General features: G+C 34.0%; 1 protein-coding gene across 1 annotated transcript in view; it reads left to right on the top strand.

The window, feature by feature from the left end:
- nvy (CBFA2/RUNX1 partner transcriptional co-repressor nervy) overlaps positions 1–21,144 on the top strand; it is a 50,193-nt gene extending 29,049 nt beyond the window's left edge. The window contains exons 2-12 of the mRNA XM_085194515.1: positions 352–424; positions 9,325–9,423; positions 9,871–10,034; positions 10,924–11,070; positions 11,328–11,455; positions 16,931–17,106; positions 17,429–17,599; positions 17,771–17,895; positions 18,209–18,376; positions 18,613–18,720; positions 19,348–21,144. Coding sequence (XP_085050641.1) covers positions 352–424; positions 9,325–9,423; positions 9,871–10,034; positions 10,924–11,070; positions 11,328–11,455; positions 16,931–17,106; positions 17,429–17,599; positions 17,771–17,895; positions 18,209–18,376; positions 18,613–18,720; positions 19,348–19,677 — 1,689 coding nt within the window. The 3' untranslated portion in view covers positions 19,678–21,144. The remainder of the gene's footprint in view (positions 1–351; positions 425–9,324; positions 9,424–9,870; positions 10,035–10,923; positions 11,071–11,327; positions 11,456–16,930; positions 17,107–17,428; positions 17,600–17,770; positions 17,896–18,208; positions 18,377–18,612; positions 18,721–19,347) is intronic.
- Positions 21,145–24,544: the final 3,400 nt, after the last annotated feature.

The following is a 24,544-nucleotide window of genomic DNA, read 5'->3' on the forward strand; positions in this document are numbered from 1 at the left end:
TATAATCTGGGGCCGGGCAGATGGTAACTGTTAGAGAGACGCAACGCAGTGCGGCGGTCAAGTGCGACCAGATACATTCGAGTATTACTACCTACACTATTTTAGAACATCTTATTTTATATACATTTAAGCAGTTTAGTTTTACCTTTTTTTTTGCAGCATCACGCTGTATACCTCATATAGCAGGTTAGGCAGAAGGAACCTTATTTCAAGATTTCTTTTTTAAATATCATTAATAATTCAATAGAGCAATGACTGGGTTCTAATAGTCATCTAGTTTTTAAATACAGGTAAAAGTTATATTATCTAAATACAAAAAATATATAATAATATGTTTATCATTGTTAACAGATGGAGGCGAAAGTGAAGGAGGAGGTGCCTGATAAGGAATATAATCAACCATCCACCACTGAGCGTAGAAAATGTAAGTAATTACAATGTACATATATGAGAAACTTTCGTTATTGAGTGACTGACAGACAGTCAGGCACTGACAACTACTTAACAGAAATTATACCTATAGTGCAAAGTGCGGCGTTGAGTTTCGCCACTTAACTTAACTAAACTTAACAATATCTCTAAAATACGTCTTAAAGTGGTAAACTGAAATGTCTTAATGAAAACGGGGTGTTAGGCTCCAAGGTTCCCTCTATCTAGCCTGCTATTTGGGGAATACAGCGAGAACCTAAAACATAGTAGATTGGGAAATGACTTACACTTAAAGAGTATTTCTCGAAATTCCGAATAGATTATAAATTAACATAAGATTTCCCTGACAATGTTTTCATCAGGCAACATCCACTACGCAACAATAATGTCGATAAATACTTATTACGCCTATACATATATACTATATCGGTATACCTACCAGGTATTATTCTGTATTCCGTCCTCCGTAGGCTTGTTTGTGGGAACCGGCAAGTGTGAGCCGATCATAATCTAACGATAGCGGCGGGAGGCACGGAGCGACTGAACTACAATGATATTTTAGTACTAGATGAGATGAATATATGTGTTTTTAATTGTATTTTTTTATATATATCTGCACCTGTATCTCGCATTTAGTAGAGTAGGTAGGGAACCTAATTAGACACTCGAGTTTCACTCGCCCCATGAGTGGTGCAACTCTACGACGCGTTTGTTTTGATAATAGAGTAAGGAAATCACTACCGAGTGGGAATCGAACCCAAAACCGTCAACAGTCAGCTTTTTAATATTACATTTTTGAACTGAATTACTCAACCAATTATGAATGGATTTTTATAATTAATTTTTTGTATGTTTCAGAGTTGATCCCTAATAAGTTTTACACTTTTGAGAATATCAATTGCGTGTTGAGGGGTGGAACTCGAAAACAATGCCATTATTCTACAGATTTAGAAAAAATAAATTATTTATAATTTGAAAAACCAAGAAACGACTATAACAGAATACAAACAAATCGTATGAAAATAACGTACCAACAACATAGAGTCAGAGAAAATGTCAGTATTGTCAGTATCAAATGCCTAATATTATAACGCCATTCCAGACTGACACATACATGTTATTTAAATATCTATGTTTCTGTTTCATCCATTTCTACAAAGCGCCATGTTTGCTTTCGCGAACGTTCAAATTGCTGGTATTATTGTAGGCAATAACCGTCTTTATTACACGCGACTATTCAGGGTTGATTTGCCTTGAATACCTATAGTAATTTCTTTTTATCTGATGCATATGGCTGTCTAGTTTAATTTTCTCCCTGTGGTAACAAGACGAAGCGCGGCGTTGAGTTCCGCCACTCAACACGTGAATGTTTTGAAAATTGGGTGGTACGTGGAATGGTCAGTTTCCATAACATGACTCCCTTCCCATACGGTATGACATGCGTTTCTTTTAGCTGCACGCCATATTCCGCACTTAGGGTAGGTAGAGGGAACCTGGGAATCTAAGACACTCTGTTCCTATCAAGATACTTCCATTTCCCACTTTTCACAGAATTCTGGAGGCATTGTGTGCTGAGTTAGTAGAGCGAGGAAAATTAAATAAATTAAATATTTTCTTGTGTTGAGGTTAACAGTCACAGTCTTAACGCCAACAGGGTTATTTAACGTTTTAAAATGAACAAAATATTTATTTTAACTACCGTCAGTAACTTTTGAGATGCGAGATGTGGGACATGACAGCGACAACCTAATATGGATGTTAAAAGAGTTAAATAAATTATTGACATGTCAGGCACACGATCATCTTTTATAATGGTGGTATCTCATTTAATTTTCAATGTTTTATTTTATTATATGTATTTTTATTTAAAATATGATAACTCTATAGACATATGGTCAGACCCTGTTTTTCCATATCATTATTGTTATTTATTTATTTTTATTTAGATTTTATATTTGAAGATTCGTTAGTACCCGAAACAATTAATATAAAATTTATATTAATGTATTTGTCTGCTTACACAAAAATATATTAAAAGTTTTGTTTATAAAATTGGCTATGAATGAAAATTTGGTAACTTTTCTCCGAGTGTAGCGGTTCTACACCGCTAAGACATTACTTTTCCCACTTTTCACCCAATTATCGAAATATTACGTTTTGTCTTGTTACTAGAGCGCGGAAATTAAAATAATTCATTCTTTCGAGTGAGAATCAAACCTACAACGGTCGCGGTCGCCCAGTCAGATGCCGGCTCTCTGCAGCACGACACGAACATTGATGCATAGCCAAGTGACTGGCATAGTCATAATATTTACCTAGTATCAGAATAGATCGCAATATACATTCGTCTACGTCAGATGTTCCTCTTCCCAAAGGATGATGGGGTAGATGCGGAAACTGAACACACTTGTTACGTTCCCATGCTTGTGAGTACAAAATTAAGCAGCTTCTCGCACTATTTCCCGCATATTTAGCAGGGTACTCGGAGGAAACTTAGTGTTAACACACACAATCCCAAAATTAAAAAAAAAATTCAAAATTCAAAATATTCTTTATTCAAATAGGCAATTATTATAAGCACTTTTGAATCGTCGAATGAACATATGAACAAAGAGCTACCACCGGTTCGGAAGGCAGTTCTGCTGAGAAGAGCCGGCAAGAAACTCAATAGTTGCTCTTTTCAAAATCAATGGTACAGCTTTCGAGGCATTGCATGTTGAGTGGCGGAACTCAACGCCGCGCTTTATCTACCAGAGCGAGGAAATGAAAATAAAAATATTACATTTCAGCTAGTGGGATTGGGATATTATTAAGCGCCATAAAATAACTTTTTTAATTGTTTGTAAAAAATGAATGAAGGACGCCGTGAAACTACTGGACTAAGGGACTAAGGTATAGCATATAGATAGATTAGATAGTGGAAGCACTAAACAAGATTTCTGCAAATTCCTATGGGAACAGAAAAAGATAAGAATTTCTATTTTTCATTTTAAAATCCAAATTACGGACGACGACTAGTGTATTCTTTCTAATAATTTTATATATTGTCATTCTTTTATAAAGAAAATATCATAAAAATTCTATACAAAACAAAAAATACCGAAATTGTATCCCTTCAAAACGTTTAATCCTAAGAAAACCAGTACTGCTATTGGGAACTTTTTGTGGTTTAAAATCCTCGTTTCAAACAAGTTAATTTCAACCTTATTACAAAGTTATAAAATATATTTTCGATAAAATCCGTTGTTTTGCCAGCCGTCAGTTCACACAGTATATTATTCATGGTGTTTGCTCTCGGGTCCACCCTCTAATCGATTACTATGATTGCCTGTTATTAAGTATGGAAATATGATGTTTAGGAATATTCTTAATATTTAATTTTTTTAAGCATGCTTGCCGTGACGTTACAAAAAAAATGTTTCTCTGAATGCGCATCGAAACTGTTATAGTTAAGATAATATTATATATATTATCTTAACTATAATACTAGCGGACGCGCGCAGCTTCGCTTGCTTATTAAGGGGTGAATTCTAATAAACCATGAAACACGTGTTCAATGAAGTATTTTTAAGAGTCTCAATTTCAAATTTTATAAAGATGGCGATTTAAAGATGTTTCCATACAAACTTTCAACCCCTTATTTGCACCCTTAGGGGGAGAATTCTAGAAAACCATGAAACATGTGTTCAATTAAATACTTTTAAGAGTCTAAGTTTCAAATTTTATAAAAATCGGTGGCGATTTAAAGATTTTTCCATACAAACTTTCCACCCCTTATTTGCACCCTTAAGAAGAGAATTCTAAAAAACCATGAAACATGTGTTCAATGAAATCTATTTAAGAGTTTGAATTTCAAATTTTATAAAAATCGGTGCTGATTTAAAAAAAAAAAAACATATAAACTTTAAACCCCTATTTCATCCATTTTGGATTAAAATTTTTCAAAATCCCTTCTTAGTGGATGTCCAGATTACGAAAGTAAACATCTGCCCAAATTTCACGTTTCTACCATCAGCGGCTACGGTTGTACCACATAAATCTAATAACCACATACATTTTTTATATTATTTTAATACTCTATAAGCTTAGGCCCAGCCTTACAGCACAACCTAAGCTATGAATACTTAATGCCGCCCGCCCACGGGGGCAGGTATACAATTATCAACAATCGCTCATCGATTGTCTTTCCGTTTATTCCTACTTGTTCAATATTTAATGGGATTTTGATTTATGGTGCTTTAAATTGTTGTTTTGATGTTATTTTTTTAATTTTATAATTTACCTGTATAATATTATAAAAGTTTTAAGGCCGTATTGGTGCCGGCATAGAATAATTGACTGAAAGCGCGACGGTATATAACAAGGTAAAGCGCGGCGTTGAGTTACGCTACTCAATAAAGTTGCGAAAATTTGGAAACGGAGGATCTAAACACAAGGTTCCCTTTGCCTCTCTATACGCGGGACACAACATGAAGCTAAAAAACCCTAGCGTTAAAACACTCCAACCTCCATTTTCCACCCTATTTAACATTTCCAATAAGTAAAATTAAGAAAATATATATTTAAAACGTAAATGTACACTATAATTTATATATCGCTTTATCACGAGCCTGTCTGTTGGAGAAGTGTTAGGGAGGGCCCGGGATGCTCAAGACTCTCATACACAAGTGTCCACCGATCATTCTGTCAGAACAGTGCACTGGACTTTAGACTTCAATGGTGTTTAGTATACAATTATGTACGTTTGATCTTGATATGTAGTTCGTGTATTGAATTTATTAGGATTCTGATTAAGATTTCCTGTTTTACTGTTCGAGTTCGATTTCCACTCGGGGAGTGATTATATTTAATTTATTTTTATTTATCCGCTCTGGTAAGTGGAGCGCGGTGTTTCGCCATTCAACATATAATGTCTCAAAAATTCGCCGGAAAGTGAGAAACAGAGTGCCTTAAAACAAAATTTTCTCTGTCTACGGGATTCTGTTATGCGGGAAAAGCGTGAAGTTAAAAAAAGAGAATAAGCTACCACTGGTTCTGTTCTACACCCCACCATTGCCCCACCACGTCAACGCCATATTATCTTTATTTCAAATAAAGGTAAAAACTCTAAAAGCATATAGTTTTAGAACTTTAAAATTAGTTCTAAGTTCTCAGTTACAGACTCGTTCAAGAACGGGACGTTTAAACTTTTTAAAAGTTTCAAATACTGTTATAATACTAAAAGTATACACAAACCTATAAAACGCTGTGAGGCTCTGGTATTTCGTATTGGGTGGTGGAATACAATGCCGAGTTTTATCTTATCACAAGAGGAAGAGTATGAAAGTAATTTTTTCCCCTAGTGACAATCGAACTTACAACCGTCGCCTTTACAGTCAGATGCTGTGCCACTGCGCCACGACGGCCTCATATCTGCAGAAAATGAAGAACAGAGTGTCAACTCACTAAATTCACCTCACTTTAAGATAGACCATATAAAAAAACTTCACGCTGTATCATACAGCAGGGTAGGCAAAGGGAACCTAGTGTTAAGACAATCCGTTGCCCACTTTCCGCCGAATTTTTCGACGCTTTGCGTGTTGAGTTGCGGAACTTAACGCCGGGCTTTTTGCCTTGGTGCCAGAGCGAAGTAATAAAAATATTAACAAATAATAATTTATTCCCTTGAGTGGAGATCGAACCCACAACGGTCATGTTACATTCACACCCTTGTGCCCTTGCGGTCACGGAAAATAAAACATTAGCATAATTTCTAATATATATCAGTATAGAATACAATTAAGGAGTATTTGGTTTACTATTTCAGTATATTTTCGTAGTTATCGCTGAGATGAAAGGCCCCGGGCGAGGTGTCGCTGCCACGCGCACCACTCGATAACGAGTAGTGTTGTTGTGTACCGATGTTCACTTATCGGTGTATTTTATTTATATAATATATTTATTTATATAAAATGTTATTGTATACTAAGAAAAATATTTTTGGAAGTTTTGTAAATATTTGAGACTCTTGGTTACTATCCATGTGCTGTGATCACAGTCGGCTACAAGAAATTGGACGAATTTCAACGGGCTCGGGTTCCGTTATATAAAATTTTTTATACGTTGTTTTTTTTAACATTTAATAATATTTTAGTCCATTTCTTGTATTTGGATCGGTGTTTAATAATTCTTTCCCCATAGCAAGATAAAAAAACTACGACCAATAGATGCCTATACAGTAATAATACTATAATAATAATACTAACAAGGCGCCAATCTCGGCGCAGGAACATAATCTTGTGACTGTAAACACGACAAATTGTAGGTTCGAATCCCACTCGAAGCAATCAAATATTTAATATTGTCATTTTCTCACTCTGTTACGAGGGCAAATAAAAGCTATGATTTTTGCCACGCCTCCAGAATTGGGAGGATTGTGGAATCGAAGAGTTTTAAGTTGAACGGAGTGTCTTAACAGTAGGTTTTCAGGTGTCTTTCGCATACCCTGTTATGTGCGGGATACAGCGTGAAGTTAATAATATATTTTATTAACTTAATAAGATCATTTATATCGACAGTTACCCACCCTAAGCGTGCAGCTGTCGCGCGCACGCCGGTACACTCGGCGCACCGCTACCACCGAACTTTTATTTATTCTGTCACTTCCACGCTTTTTCTATTATAATAGCGAATTTTGCGTGATTTTCCTCTATACGAGTATATTGTTTGATGTTTTTAATTTAATAATATTACTTTGTTTTTAGTTTCACGCTGTATCACGGATATAGCAGGATAGGCAGGATAGACAGAAAAGACTTAGTGTTAAGACACTCTTTTCTCCAATGTAATTTAAAAACTAGATAGATAGATAGAGATAGATATTGGGTGGCATTTTTTCTGGTCAAAACAGAAAAATTAAAGATTTTTTTGGCTTCATACCAGTTTTGCTTACCCGGCAGTGACCCTTTTGTTAATACACTTCTTTGCCCATTTCCCGCCCAATTTTCGAGACATTGCATGTTGAGCGGCGGAACCGCGTCTTCTCTTGTTACCAAATGGGATACAATAATAATTGTTTACCAATTGTTGCAATTTGTAATTTTATTTTTAGGTCATCTCAAAGATCACTTAAGGCTATCTTTATTTCGTATTTAGATTTAATTTTCCCCAAAATAAATTCGTTTATTTATATTTTACAGGCTTTTTTTGTTTTTGGTATTTTGACATTTTTTTAAATATAGATAAATATAAATGTTTAATTATACAACTATGATTATACGCTGTATCGCTGCTACATTGCTTTGCGAGGACGATCGTCTAATAAAAAAATAACATAAATACTTGTTATATTTAAACGTATCATCCTTCAATGGAAAGAGTATTAAAATCAAATAAAAAAAATAATTTTTAAAAAATGTGGAAAAAATTGCATTTTCCATGTCATCGTGAATATAATAAGCTTGGCTATTCGTTCTCACGTAACTCATCATAGCGCGGAGTTTACTAAGGCCGTTCGATCTATGGTGGGGCCATGAAGCAAAGTACTTCTTGTAGACTTGACTGACGCTACTGACATTTTATTTAAATTGACGATTGAAGAACTTGTTTCATTTAAAGATTTTATTTTGATTTGATTCAGTATTTAATATTTAATATTGGATAAATATTGTACTACAATTTGTTCTATAATTAATAAATTGAAAAATTTGATCCCGCGCCTCTTGAAAACCGTCCAACCGCTCTGATCACTAAGCCATACATTCTCATCGAGCCACGTCGAAATTCTTATACGCTTGTTACAACTTATAAATGTTGTTAGCATTTCTGTAAGGAGAGTTTCCAAAAGGCGCGGGTTCAAATTTGTATACGTTTTTTAAACTGTTAAAATAATAAATTGAAGTTTACAATATTTATTCCAAATATATTTTTAAAGCCACTCAACAATTGCTCTTTTCGATATTAAAGTCGGAATTAATGTTACAATTTTATCACTGTTAACCAATGTGATCTTTAACAGAAGAAAGTTATTAATACACTCACATTCTAAAAATTATTTCCACTTTAAAAAAATATACTTACTGTATTTAACCAGTAAACTAAACAAAGGTAGGACATTTTATATAAGTAATATACCATTCCATAGTTTTTATTCAGTCTTGGAACCTAAATATATGCCTAGGCTGTATTACACCTTGTAAAGGTTTTCTATATAAACCACTGTACTCACAATCAGCTAATGTTTTGTCATACACAACTCCTACGTTCTTGACTATGCGGACGAAGCCACAAGTAAAAGCTAGTATGAACCCACACCACAAAGCAAAACAGCCCCAATCAAGCGATATAGCTATACAATACTAATTCAAGGCACTAACCGCACTTTCCGATATTAAAAGCTATTTACCCGAATGTCCCGAACTCCCGGTCCGGTATAAATAGCGGTTGGCATGCGTCGTCACGTGCTGCGTTTGTTCAGGCCGCGATTTAAGCGGGCCATGCGGTTAGCGGGGACATAAATTTAGGAGATTTTTTTTTATTTTAATATATTTATTTTTTGGTAATTTTGTGGAAGTGTTTTTTTACTTTATATTCAGAGAAGTGATGATTGTAGGTTGATCATTTTTAATCATTTAAAGTTCAGAACGGAATAACTTGAGAATAGATTTTCGCTGCTTACCCTTCCATGAGGGATAAAGCGTGAATATGCAATTTTTTTTTTTTGGTTTGGAAAGTATTCATTCACTTCAACAAAATAATTGTACAGAATTTTGTTATGTCTATATTATGTAAGTTAACCTCACTTTCAGTGGACCATTCGAGATATTGAGTGTAGAGTGGCGGAAATTAACGCCACGCTTTATCCACCACCACGCAGAAAAAAGTATATATTTTATTTTGATATATTTTTTGTTTCAGCCTCTACGTCTGGCAAAGAGAGAAGATCTCCGGAACAAGAGGAAACCAGATCGTCTCCAACACCAGGTCCACCTAGCCCTCAGAATAATGGGACTACAGGTATTAATCTATATTAATCTATGTCTTTTTTCGCTTCACGTTGTATTCCGCACATATTAGGGTAAGCAAATGGAACCAGGGAATCTAGTATTATTTACATTCCGTTTTACATAAGACATCGGTCTCGATCTTTCCGCCGATTCTGGACGCATTGCTTGTTGACTGGTGGAATTAAACGCCGCACTTCTTCTTATTATCAGAGAAAACTGCCCCATGGGAATCGAACCCACAACCTATCGCGTTTACAGTCGCACGCTTGTGAAAATGCACCACGCCTGACCTCTGTTACCAGATTCAATATAAAAAAATGTACTATAATTAATTACAATAGAGTTACCGTAGCGTTTTCCACCCCGTTCTCTTTGGCTAGGAATAAAACGTTGAACAAAAAATATATTTAAAAAATGTTTTTAAGTTTATTTTAAAAATTTTATTTCATTGTTACAGCCCTATCCTCAACAGAATCTCTCTCTCCACCGCTACCAGAAGGTTCTCGGTCAGCGCCAGCGTTGCAACGGTTGAGGCGTTTTCTGTCTGCTCTACAGCAGTTCGCTTCTGATGTCGGCACTGATACTGGGGAACGAGTTCGACAGTTGATATTTAATTTGGTGGTTAGTATATTTCTTTTTTTAGCTTCACGCTGTTTCCCGTAGGGTAGGAAGAGGGAATTTAGTGTTACGACTCTCCGTCCGCTTTCCGCTTAAATTTTGAGATATTTCGGGTTGAGTGTTCCAACTCAACGCCGCCCTCAGTCAAGTGATGCATGGAGAACGAAGTGTCTTAACAGTAGGTTTTCTCTGTCCACCATGCCAATACGGCGTACAATGTGAAGCTAAAAAAATATTATCCAATTTTCACTTTATAAATATTTTAAAACGTCATTCACACTCTATGACGTTATAAAAATATTGAAATTACCATTTAAGCTTCATTCTTTTTGTATTTATTTTCACTCATTTCTCTTCTATTTAGAGTTAACTTTTACTAACTTTTGACTTCGGTTTGGCTCACGTTCCCGTAAAATTAATAAAAGTAAATTATATACATACACATGACACATTATGTACAGAAGATAATTCTAACCATCGATTACATTAAAACTGATTAAAGTTACTTCTTCGATAAATGGACTATAAATCACAGAAATATTTTTTCTATTAGAATCTCTTAAAGTAGTTCCTGAGATTAGTGAGTTCAAGCAAACAAACTCTTTAGTCTTATAATATTAGTATGGAAGTATAGATAGACTCGTATATTTACAGTAATAGTCAAAAAAATATTATTTAAAGTTAATATGTAAATAGTTTATATTTATTTCCTTGTTCTAGTAACAAGACAAAGCGCGGCATTAAGTTCCGCTACTTAACACGCAATGTCTCGAAAACTGGGCGATAATTGGGGAATGTTGTATCTTAACACTAGATTCCCCCTGTCTACCCCCCTATATGCGGGATACAGAGGGAAGATAATAATAATTATATTGTATTTCTTTTTAATCAGGCTGGAGTGGTCAACATAGAAGATTTTCAATCAGGAGTACAAGAATGTACGAACTATCCACTCAGGGCATCTGTGCCGGGGTTCCTCAGAGCGTTGTTACCGCTGGCGCAGAGGGACCTGCATGCGAGAGCTAGGAGGGTGAAGCAGGTTCGATTAAATAAAATATTACAATATTTTGAAATTTAGTATTGAATTTATTATATATATATCCCATTGCTCACGATACTAAGTTTATGAAAATAGTTTCCAAATAAGTATAATTATATTATTATAGCATTGAGATTTTTTTCGAAAAAACATTAAATAATATATTAAAAGAGTGTTATATTTTACTTTTAGTAAATTCGTTTTTACCATATGGAGTGTAAGAAAAATAATATTCATATTATTTTGGTTCCTCATAGACCCCTCTGCAGTACATAAGATCCCATGAACACCTCATACTAGAGTCGGGGGGTGACAGCAGTGACATATTCGCATCACAGCCTGCACCCGGCAGCGATACGGCGACCAAACGACGCGCCAGTGACCCGTGAGTTGTGATAAATCACTACATTTTACCTTTTAACTTTGTATTTTATTTGTGTTATATTTTTCTTTCAATTACATTTTATTTCTGTTTTTTACGTCATAATTGAATGCAACCATTTAGGCACGGCAGCACTACATCTAACTTTAAACGCGGTAGTTTGGGTTCGATTCCCACTCGGGGGAATGAATTAACATAAAATTTCCATTTCCTCGCTCTGGTAACAAGGCAAAGTGCGACATGGAGTTCCTCTATTCAACACACAATGCCTCGGAAAATGGCCGGAAACGAGTGGGAAACGAAGTGTTTACGAGAACTACTCTAAAGTTTTGTCACTACATAAAAAAATCTATAAACGAATAGTGCATGGGATTTGAACCTACGTACCCTGAATACTATTGAGAGTAGGTAATATAAGCAATTCTCATACAAAATCATCGCTTACAAGATACTCTCGTAGCACATTCACGTCAAACACACGCTATTTGATGAACTTTTTGCGGTCGGATCTGAACCCGTGCTGTTGATGACATTCGATTTAGAAGGATGTGACATATTACAATATGTATCTATAGTTATATATAGATTTGATAATTAAATTGTGGTAACAGTGGTTTAATTATTATTCCAGTAACAATATTAATATAATAATTATATAAAATATATATTTAATCGATTAAATCATGCTACTCGCATAATATAACGATTTTTTTTTTTTTTATTTTCAACGAAGACTCCGGTGTCTTTTAGTCCGTCGGTCACCAACTGCTGTCTCTCGTGAACTGTGATAGTTTGCAGTTGAAATTTTCACAGAAGGTGACTAAAAAACAAAATAAAATAAATATTAAAGGGGGCTCAATACACTTACAATATAAATAATTATTTTACAGTTTTTATCATTATCTATGGGGTTCCGTACCATTGTACGATAATGATAATTTAATTTTTAAGTATGTGGAAAGTTTTCTATATAGTTGTAGTTAGTATATTGAAACAACTAGGCAAAGAGCCTCACCTACAAAACCTAAGAATGGTTTATTAAATTTTTATTTTTTGGTTTCTTAAACTTTTAAACTTTTTTCTTAGGTTGACACTTTGGAGCGTCAAAACTTACGGTCTCTTTCGCCAAATCCATTATCATCAACCTCTCCATACATGCCCTGCCTTATCGATATTGATGTCTTGCAGGCCAACCAACGTTTCCCAAACTTTATATAAAGAATCCCTCTTTAATTATTTCTCTCCATTCTAACCTAACTCTATAGTAGGTAATTTTTCCATCGACACCATACGCGGAACACATAACTTATGGCACAATTTGGCAACGCGACGTCCCACTAATGCATATTCGTTAGCATTGAGCTACTGTTATTAGAATCGCGGCCGCGTCCACAAAATTTGGCACGCGCACCCACCACGCTAATAATTTAAGCTAAATTAACTTCGTATAGCTTAGTTATTACTTGTGGGGCTGTAAAGCCTAAGCTTGGAAAATGGTTTCGATTTTAACAACTGAGTAGGTAGATTTTTGATATCAAATAAATATTTAAATTAATATATTGATGCGTGAGGTCGTCGTAGCATAGGGGTGTAACAGTGCGTTTGTAAACGACGGATGTGGGTTTGATTCCCTCTCAGGGAATGAAATGTACAATATTTTCATTTCCTCTCACTGCTAAGGAGGTAAAGTGCGATATTGAGTTTAGCAACTAAATACGCAATGCCTCGGGAATCCGCCGGAAAGTGGGGGTCGGAGTGTCTTAACACTAAGTTCCCAGATTCCCTCTAGCTACCCTCTGATATGTTCTGGATACAGAGTAAAGCCAACAAAGTTAAAATTTATCTAGTTTTTCTTTTATTTTATTTATACCTAAAAACATACAGAAAATGTAAATAACCGGTGTCTATATAGCCCCTAAAAAAACATATGTAGAAATAAGTAAGTAATTATAATAATTTAAGCAATGTAACATATTCGCAAATCCTAATTATCGCGCACAAACTTTTGATCGGGGCTAAGCGCTGATCGCTTTTCGAGTGCCATCAGATGACGTCACATGGCGCCCGGCGCGCCCGTTACTGAACAAGTAATGCCATTTAAATTTAACATGCTTTAATTGGTAATTATGTACTTATACTAATTACGGTGGAATGGCACCTTTTATAGAAATTAAAAGATGTGGTTACATTTTGTTCTCAGGGAAATCTTAATAAAGGAAAGTAAAAACATTATTTATGACTATGGCACAAACGTGCGACTGTAAACGCGACGGTTATAGGTTCGATCCCCCTTTGGGGATTGAAAGAAAACATTTTTGATTTCATAGGGAAAAAGATTTTCAAATTTATAATGAATAATTTCATTATATTGCAATTGAATTACATTATTTTATGAACGTCAAAAAATTTACCACCGCTTCACTAGAGTTTAATGCCTTAGACCTGAGAAGACTAACAAGAACAAGCAAGGAAGACGAGAGGACAGAGGAGAGACTTTTTTGGTCATCAATAATTTACATTTATTCAGAACCAAATAATAATTCCACAACTACCTTACACCTTTACAAAACAAAACACAAATCACAAGCTCAAAACATTCAAAACTAAATTAAAGAAGCCCCCAAAATAAGTTTTCCGAAAATCCAAAATGTCCCCCAAAATTCGATTTCAAACAACAAAAGGCACTAAACAAAGGCGGGCCATTGTTTACCAGAACTTGGTAATTAATTGAACACGATCCAAAAACCGCGCATAGATTACGATCTTTCAAATGCATTCGAGTTCAATGCGTGTTGGATGTATTGGCGTGGCTCCATGTTGTGGTGGTTGCGTGGTGGTGGCGATAAGCGTGGGGAGATTTTAATTTTAAATTGGTTATTTGCTTTTGGTTAATTATAATAGAATTTAAATATATATTTGGATAGGGCTCGTGATGGTTGTATGTTCGATTTCTGTTTGGAGGAACGTATTATTTACATTCCCTCGCTTTGGTAAGAAGTTAAAGTATTGAGGCATTAGGTTTCTTCCAATCTACATTCAATGTCTTGAAAATTGGGTGGTATTTGGGGAACGGTATGTCTTAATATAAAAAAAAAAACCATAAAAAACTGAAGAGTTTATCTAGATCTGTTCCGCTATCCTATAGATTTTAGTTACGCGACGAATTTTATACAAAATGCAGAAGAAACTATGCATAATTGCTCGTATTTTTTATAGCGTTAACTAAGGTTCATTTTTAACAAGGCACCGTAGACCTGTATATTTAATATTAAATTTCCACGCGATTTTGACAATCGGTGAGGTGGGTACGGAACCCTAAAACGAGATTTTATGATTTTAGTTCATGTGAAGAAAGTTGCGAGTGACAACCCTTATTTTATACATGTATTAACTTTTAACCACTTAATTTGCTATTTTTTCGTCTGTGCAAATGATCTTATGAATTGTGGCACACGCTCTTTGCGATAGTTTGTGCATTTGGTAATAAATAATAATAGGAACGAGAGACCGCTGCGAGATACGACTGTTTAATCGAGCTTTTACGAGATTTAATTATTCCCGCATTTAACGACAGTTAAGTAGTTAAGATTATTTTTTAGCTTCACGTTTTATGTCAGATATAGACCAATTTTTGAGACATTATGTGTTTAGCGGCGGAACGCATCGCTGAGCCGCAGCTTTGTTTTGTTACTAGAGTGAGAAATTTGTTTAATACCACTTTTACGTAGGCTTTCCCCACAATTCCGCTTTTCCACTTTTTATTCTTACCAGAATAACCTTTTTGTAGATCTCTGCGCCCTTGATCTATTACTTTTATTATCATTACTCTTAGTAAAAATTTATATTATTCTTAAATCAAACAATACGTATGGCATTTTATTTATTTATAAAATTTAAGACAACAGAGTACAAAGTTAGGCAATTAGCGATACGAAAAGACCGATTTCGATTGTTTAAAACTTTATCATCAACAAAGTCTGTACAAAATAAACTTGTCAAATTAATAGAAAATGATCGAAACGCCTTTGTTCACATAGATAAAACTTTTGATTATAATTTGTATTTTATGACTTCTCTTATTCATACAATTAATCTTAAAAAATTGCATATTTAAAGACAATAGACAATACATATTATAATCAATAATTTATAGTATCATTAAACTTAGTAAGTGTAATTGAATTATACTTACTAAGTGTAATGAAAGTTTAATGATACTCTTAATTATTGTATAACTGAACGTGTGTCTAACATTCAATTATATTAGGGGAATTGTGCTTAAGATGACATACTTTTTGTTTGAAGACAAATATTTCAAATAAATAAAGTCATCTAAGAACAGCATATTGCGTATACTATTGTATATTTCATAATCAACGAAATTATTTTAGTTTCAGAACAATCATCTTTCAAACATCATAAAAACAAACAAAAATCGCACTTAGGGCGACCAGTGTAAGACGACATATCTACAGGGTAAAATGACATACTTAGTATGTGGCATAAAAATATCATCATTATTTGTCGAGCATAGTTCACAAATAAATTATTTCTTCTTTGCTGGGGGGCTTTTAAACAGTATCAAGGTCAGATTCATACATGTTGCAAATTTTATGAGGTTGAATTCCGTTATCAGTCACATCCTTTTCTAAAAGGGAAATAAGCTTCGTCACTTGCGGCTATTGAATGCCCTTGCTCTAGCAGCCTTATCCATGTCTTCTTGTGACCAATATATATTCGTTTGTAATTACCAGGCATTTTGTAGGTAAAGCAAAAAAAATACATCGATTCTATTTATAAGGGTAAGATAGTATGTCATCTTATACTCACGTTTTGTATGTCATCTTACCCAATAGATATATGAATTTAATTTTAACCGTTGTGACAAAAGTTTATAGGTTAAGATGCGCTTTTAGCGTTAGTTGTGTCATATAATAATCGTATTATACATTTATAATTAGTTCAAATAGAAAATCTTTATCTTACATGTCTTTTCACCACCGAGCAAAAGCGAAAGAAAAATTTGTTGCAATTGAAAATAACGAAAACATGAATTACTTGCCCATCTGCATTTACTTTCAGCCATACTGAATTTAAGCACTAGCTGCATCTACAGACACTCCCTAAAACGTCACAAGATCGCACTTAGCGCTAATAGTTTCATCAATATTGGTAGTGTGTCATCTTATCATAGTATGCCATCTTGAGCACAATTCCCCTATTATATTCTATAACGTACCGCCTCGTTGCCTGCAGAATACAGGCTGGTTCTAAAACTGTGAAAATCCTCCGTATAAATACTATTTTGACTTGAGGGATTTATTTTTTTTTTTCATTTTCCAGCTGCAAGGCAGACAAAGCTCAGCTTTTTATTCTTACATTCAACACACATTGTTTTTGAAGATGGGAAACGGAGTATTTTAACTATGTGAGAAAATTTGTGATAAGTTTGTTAAAATTCAATCCATATTGTTACAGTTTCTACGACGCTCAAACAAATGGTTCACACGACGACTATCCTCCTCACGCGAAGAGACCTAGCCTTTTCAACCCGTCACCTTTCTACCCACTGCCGAGTAATGCAAGTCTTTTCGACTACAACCCCTATCATGGCTACCATAGTGCCCCAGATCCTGGATTTGAAAGACGTGATGGTAAGTGTAGGTTTAAAATCGTAGGTTTAGTTTTTCTAAAAGATGTGAATACTTTACGATCAAATAAATGGCGCTCGTAGACTGAATTATGTTCATTTTCCCGTCTTACAAAACAAAGCGCGACGTTGGGTTCTGCTAATTAATACTCATCGACCTCTCGAAAATTGAAGAATGCCAATTATTAAAAGGAAATATTCAATATTTTAAGTGTTATTCCACAATTAAGATAAAAAAGATAATAAAAATACGTCAAAATAGCCCGTTGGCGGCAAGCGTACAAACTTTTATTGAAATAATAAATATATATATTACTTACCACTAGGTGGCATAACGGTACGTGATGTATCATCAATGAACGCTCCCTTCACCGAGCCAAGACCAGCTGGTCTGATGAAGGGTGATGATGAATGGAAGAACATCAACACGATGCTAAACTGCATCTTGAGTATGGTGGAGAAAACTAAACGGGCACTTGCTATTTTACAACAGAGAGGTAAGATTTTCTGATTTTCAGACATTTTAAATGTTTTTAAGATAATAAAAAAAACCATTAAATGAAATCTTAGTGAGAGAAACTGAATTTTCAGTTTGACTCATACAATCCACCCATATACAAATTACAGTTAAGGAGGACGACTGTATTATAATATTTTGTAATAAACAGGGATCGAGCCAACAGAAAGTAACGACATAAAAAGAGCAGCGAGTGAGATAATGGCGGCAGCTGTGAGGCAGACCGAAGAGAGAGTTGCAGAAGTGCGGAGACGAGCTGAGGATGCTGTAAATCAGGTAGGCAGCAATTTTCTAATCGCGAAATTTATAAATACACAAACACGCTTTAATTATAGTAAAAATTCATAATTATTAAAACTAATCATCGTCCTTAATTGTTCAACTGGACATACCCACTAATCATCCTATTTGGTAACTAATTTCAATTAAATTTTCTTTTTACAAAATTTTGAGACTTTTCAATGTTTCACCATTGAACGAGGAAAGTAAAATAATACATTCCCTCGATTGGGAATCAAATAACCGTCCCATTTACAAGACACTCGGTTGGTAAAAGACATTCATTTTTCTTTTATATTTTTATCAATAGGTGAAACGACAAGCTCTTCTTGAATTACAAAGAGCAGTTGGAGCAGCGGAGACCAAGGCTTTGGAGCTATTAGCAGCTGAACGAGGAAAGATGGAAAGAGTTATAGAGAGACGACACTCTCCGCCCCCCGGACGGGATTTGAGTCCCAGTGCCTCTGGACAACAGAATGTAAGTCGGTATTGGGAGACCTTTTTCTTCAGATTGTATTTATTTGTTCATATCTTGTTAGTACTGAATGGATCATATATGCCCCATATAAATATTTTTATTAATATATTACATTAAATATTTACAAAATCAAAACGTACGATCACGACCATATCCAAATCATGATAAGGCCACCTCACCAATAAATCAAATACAGCAAGAATTATTTAAAATTACAAAGGTTATAATTTATACAGTGTTGCTGGAATTGCGGTCGTAAAGCACAAGAGACGTGCTCGGGGTGCGGCGCCGCGCGGTACTGCGGCGCGCTCTGCCAACACAAGGACTGGGAAAACCACCACCAGGTATACATAGATATACCTAATTGCTATTAGTTGCGTGTTAATAATGTTTAAAAGCCTTTGTTTAGCTTTATGCTATATCCTGCATATTGCAGCAGAAGCAGAGCAGAAGCATATTTCATTCCCCTTTTATTCCGCCTTTTTCTCGAGATATCGCGTGTCGAGTGGTGGATATTTTGTTATACAATTTATATTACTACAACTCTTAACTAAACAAATAACAACTGCTCTTCTGGCGTTTTAAAGTTGCAAGTCACTCCATTCCACTTTATTCTAATTTAAGGAGTTGGCAGACTAGAAAAATATTTGAGAAAAATACTTGAGGCCGTCGTGGCGCAGGAGTACAATGGTGTGACTATAACGTGATGATTGTGGATTAGATCCCCACTCGACGGAATTAATTATTATTTCTTAATACTTTCATTTGTTCGGTCTGGCACCAAGGCAAAAAGCCTGGCGTTGAGTTCCGCCACTCAACACGCAATGCCTCGAAAAATTCGGCGGAAAGTGGGGAACGGAGTGTCATATATAACATTAGGTTCCCTCTGCCTACCCGGTATGTGGAGCACAGCCTGCCGCTGTAATAATTATAATTATGTAATAATAATCTAAACATATATTTCTGTACAGGTATGCAGTGGGCGCGATCAAAAACCAACAGCTCTCTTAAGAACCTCTCCTCCCACAACTCAAACCACCAAACCTCTCCCACGCGCAACAACTCCCATAACCACCAACGCAACCGAACGGTTACACACTCCCATAAACCCTGAACGATTGTTACCTGATAACCGGCTAGTAACAGACAATCGATTAGTAACAGATAACAGATTAGTAACAGACAATCGATTGGTAACAGATAACCGGTTGGTAACAGAAAGAAACCTGCCTGGAAATCCCGAAAGGATCGCGCTATCAACCCTCTCTTCCCAAGGACTGATGGCAATTTCGAAGAAATGACGCCTCAATAAAGATTTTGTGTCGAAAAGTCTTGTTAAACGGATTAAACGTTAGTTCTAAAAGTAATAAAATTATACAGATATTCAGTGTGCATCATATTTTTTATTTTACAAAATTATAAAATTTTAAATGTTTCCTCTAAAATTTGTTTTTGCCTAAAATCTTTTAAATAATTACATTTCTTAATCTTATATACTACTAAAATAAATTATATACTCTGTAGCTTATGTTTGAGTCGTTAAATTTATGTAATTTTCAAAAGCTTAACTTAAATTTTGACCAAAAAGCAATTCACATTTCACTTAATAATTATTTTATTTATTGTGATTGTTTACTCTGTTATTGTAAATAATTGTTGTTATTTAATTAATAATATTAATTTATGTATTTATTGAACTTGCATTTAGGTAATTTATATATAAACTTACAATAATATTCTTAAAATTGTCACTGTATATAATAAAGCAATGATTTTCTCTAATATATGTGTTTTTAAATATAGATAAATTAATAATTATTATTATAGATGCTTTTAAGGTTCATATTTCATAATAATAATAATTTAAATAATATTAAACATTTAAAATATTTGTTATAGTATGATACAATAAAATAATGCAATTGTTTTTGTTATTACTATTTACGTTATAAAAAAAATAATGTGCCATATTCGCCAAAACAATGTTTGCTTTTTAATTTTATTTTTTAATTGAATTGAAATAGCATAGAAATAACTTAAAACTATGTTTATTATTAATGTTATTTACTTTAAGAGTTATTATAATATATTATTTTGTTATTATTTAAATCATTATAGGTTGTGAAGTTACGGGTGAGGGAATGATAAGATATACTTATTACAATGACGCCTTCAAACAATAACCCAGGATAGTTTTAAAATGTTTCATATAGAAATATATGTTTTTCATTGTTTTTTTTTAAACCATGCTGAATCCCAATACTGTCATTTTTAAATAATTTTGGAACAAACTGTTATTTACGAGCGAGTAAATGCAAGTATTTAACATTTCGTTTCCCCGAATGGGAATCGAACCCACATCCGTCGCGTTTACAGTCGTTCGTCGTCGCTTGTGTGATTTTTTTTAGTAGACATTTTGTCATTAATTTATATAGGTCAACATATAATTAAAGACGTTAGCCTACATCTAATATATGTAGCACTAAAATTTGTAAATAAAAAAATATCAACGAATATTTTTCACATAGTTGTAATATTTTTTCTCATAATGTCAATGTTTTTCCTAACACCGTGCAATATTATATTATTTCGTTGTAAATTTCGAATTTAATAAAATTTAAGTATATTTAAATGTATCTAAAACTTAGGATACTTAAGTGTACGTGTTTGTATGTATGTATGTATATAACTAATTTACTCGTGAATTCATTCCATACGTTTAGTCCTAGTTCAAGAAATATAATATGAAAATTAGAAAATGTATAAAATGTTGTTTTATTTCTTTTTTTTATTATATATCCCTGGAAATATATTTTTATGATTACTTTTTATAACATAAAATAATAAGAGTTATAGTTACAAGGCGGCATAATAGACGCTATTGAATGATACAGGTATGCCTATATTAAAATGTTCATGATTAGTGGGTTCAATCCCCGCTCAGAGGAATATCCATTAAACATTGAGTATGTTTGTGTTACAACTAAACCATTTACTCTAAACATACTTAAATAAAATTAAGTCACGACGGCAGCAGGTTCTTTTCCACTCGGAGAAATGAAATACTTAATAGTTTCATTTCCTCGCCTTGGTCTAGGCAAAGCGCTGCTTTGGGTTCCCTCAATTAACACGTAATGCCTCGAGATTTCGGCGGAAAGTGGGGAACGAAAATGGGAACAAAATGACTAACATTAGGTTTTCTCCGCCTACTCTGCTATGTGCCGAATACAGCAGTTATCAAACGTGCGAAGCTGGGAGAGGGCCGCTAGTTCAAAATAAAATTAAAGTCAATTTATTAGTAAACATATTAATTATGGATTTAATACACAATATAACATAATATTTGCAATAATTTTCCGCACAATTAAGAATAATAGTGTAAAATTAATTACTAACATTTGTATGTAATTTCCTGTACTATTAAGTGTACCTATAGCAATTGCGTGTTACAGCTGAGATCACAAACTTAGAACAACTTTAGAAATACAAAATAGCTTAAAAGATTATACTGGATGCTAGATAGAAAATAATTAGAAACATATGAAAAAAAAAATTACGTTGTGGGACTCAAGATCGTGAACCTTGAGAACCGTCGTCGTCGTGTTACCGAACTTTTAATATATTATTGTATTAAATACCGAAAGTAGGTACTACAGATTTTTAAATAAATACATACATTTAAAGTCAATTAGAAAATATTAATTATGGTTTGAATTTCAACTCGATATCTCCAAGCGTTCCTGAGATAAAGGGTTTTAATAGACAGACAGACAGACAGACGGACGGACGGATGGACAACAGAATGATCTTATAAAATGTTCCTATTTAAAAAGTTCGGAACCTTTAAAACATAATAAAATAAATATTTAAGAGGGCTCTATTGAGAGCATTATTGAATGGTGCAGAAATTAGGAAACGGACTGTAACACTACATGTGGAATATAACGTGAAATTATTTTTTTATTTGTTATAGATTTTTTTAAGCGTTTCATACACATTTATTTCTAGAAATATTATAAAATCCAATATAAAAAATATAATACGTAGCGTATCCTCTAATATCGACATGACATAGTATTGACGTGTGTGTGATTAAAGCATACGCCTAGAGGACTTTTGTGTGACAACGACAGACGTGGTTTTTGCTGTGACCATTATTCCACAATTTTATGAAAAAATATTAAGATATGAATATTTTAATGTTTGTTCTTTATATATTCCATTATAATAGATAAATAATAAATAAATTATAATAGTAAAAATATTAAATCAATGGTAATGAACAAGAAGTTTAATATTTTTTTATGCAATGGAGGTTTGTCTTGCGTAATTCTTCAATGGTGATATGATGGGTTAATATTTAAACACAGTTAAATGTTTCATTGCCTCGAGTGATAATCGAACCTACAACCTGTCGCTTTACAGTCGCACTGGCTTCAAAAGATTAGATACTTAATTAATATAAACTAGGACCTATCCCCCTACACACAAAACGTGTGGCCCCAACACAAAATGTAATTTCACGTGAAGCCAGCGAGTGGTCGCCCATACTGACAGAGTTGATTGGGCTACCACTGGACCCGCGCACCGTCTGCCGAGTGCCCACAGCCCACTGTGCAGTTCAGACGTCAACTTGACAAACACTTGTTCGCGAGCCAATTATTCAGAAAATCTGAAAATTTCAAGCCCAAAGTTAATTATGTGATTGGGAAATCAAATTAAGTTGTCTGTTAGAGCCATCAATAACGTGTCACGGACAGCCTCGTGGGTGTGGGTGACTCGTGAGACGATGTGTGGCGCTGAACGCGGTGATCGTGGGTCCGGGGGAATGTATTATTTTCATTTTCTCGCTCTGGCAACAAGACGAAACACAGCATTGACTTCTGTCGTGATGCCTCGAGGATTCGGTGAAAAGAATCCCTTCTCTCCACGGATTGTCTTAGCATAGTCTTAGGTTTCCTCAGCCTACTTATCTTAATGCGGGATACGGCGTGAATTTAAATAAAATATTTTTATTAAAATACTCATTTCTAAAATACTAATTTCAACTTTTTCCACAGGATTGAAAGAAATTGAAAAAAATATTAAAATATTTTTTTAGAATTAGATAGTATATATTTATCTATACAAAATACATAAAATAAAAAATATAAATTATTAAAAACATTACCATTAAATTATTACAAATTTTGGTATATGTACCAAACAAAATCTCTAAACGTTAAATCCACTTTCACTTGTCTCAAGCCCAAGCTGACAGTGGAGGCACTTTGTAATACGACATGACATAACTTTGTTCAACGGCAACAAGCCCTCGAGGGTTGCAGGTTCGATGTCAGCCTGTCACGACTCTTGATGGCAAAGGATATCAAATTTTGATATTAATATAAGTATTAAAATTATCCTTTTCATATGAAAATTTATAAGGCATTTGGTCTTGAGTGACAGTAGAAAAAAAATATTGTTCTTAATAGTTAACTTAATCGACATAACAGCTTGCATAAGGTATTTTATAATACAAAACCTTCCTCTTCGTTCGGCCATGTTGAAAAACTAGCTAATTACAACAGCTCAACAAGCAGCAACAGCAACAGCAGCATAAACTATATTAATATAAACATGCCACAGAGACTACAAAAACTGTTTCATATTTGTCACCACAGATTTAAAATGAATTCGTTCATCTTTTGGCAACGATATCAAAAGAAATAAATATTATGGATTTTTAATTGATTCAAATCCTGTTATTTCTCATCGAGAACAAATATCCCAAGTCGTTAGGTAGGTATGTATGTTGGTTTTATCTATAAAAAAATCTATAAAAATATCTTTTTTGGGTTTTATTAAAATACATGCAAAGATAGTAAAATAAAAAAAAATAAAGAAATAAAATTACAGTGAAATTTCATTAACAAACAGCAGGTTTTCTTTTCAGGCATTACGATAATGCTGCCGTGATGGCAGATCGCAAATCTGGCGTTCAATAAAGAATAATGGAAAAAAACATAAAACATCGTTTGTAAATTATGATAACCATTCATTACTTTTAGTAGGAGTTGCTGCAACTAAACAAGAGTCAATCGTTGTAATATGTTTTGGTATAATTGAAAACATACTCCTCTTTTTTCAGGTTCAACATTACGATGGGAATTATTAAAAAAAGATATA

Source organism: Heliconius melpomene, chromosome 12 (genome assembly GCF_056956725.1).
Source record: "Heliconius melpomene rosina isolate 202511_hmr_F chromosome 12, ASM5695672v1, whole genome shotgun sequence".
In the NCBI taxonomy this organism is placed as follows: domain Eukaryota; kingdom Metazoa; phylum Arthropoda; class Insecta; order Lepidoptera; family Nymphalidae; genus Heliconius; species Heliconius melpomene.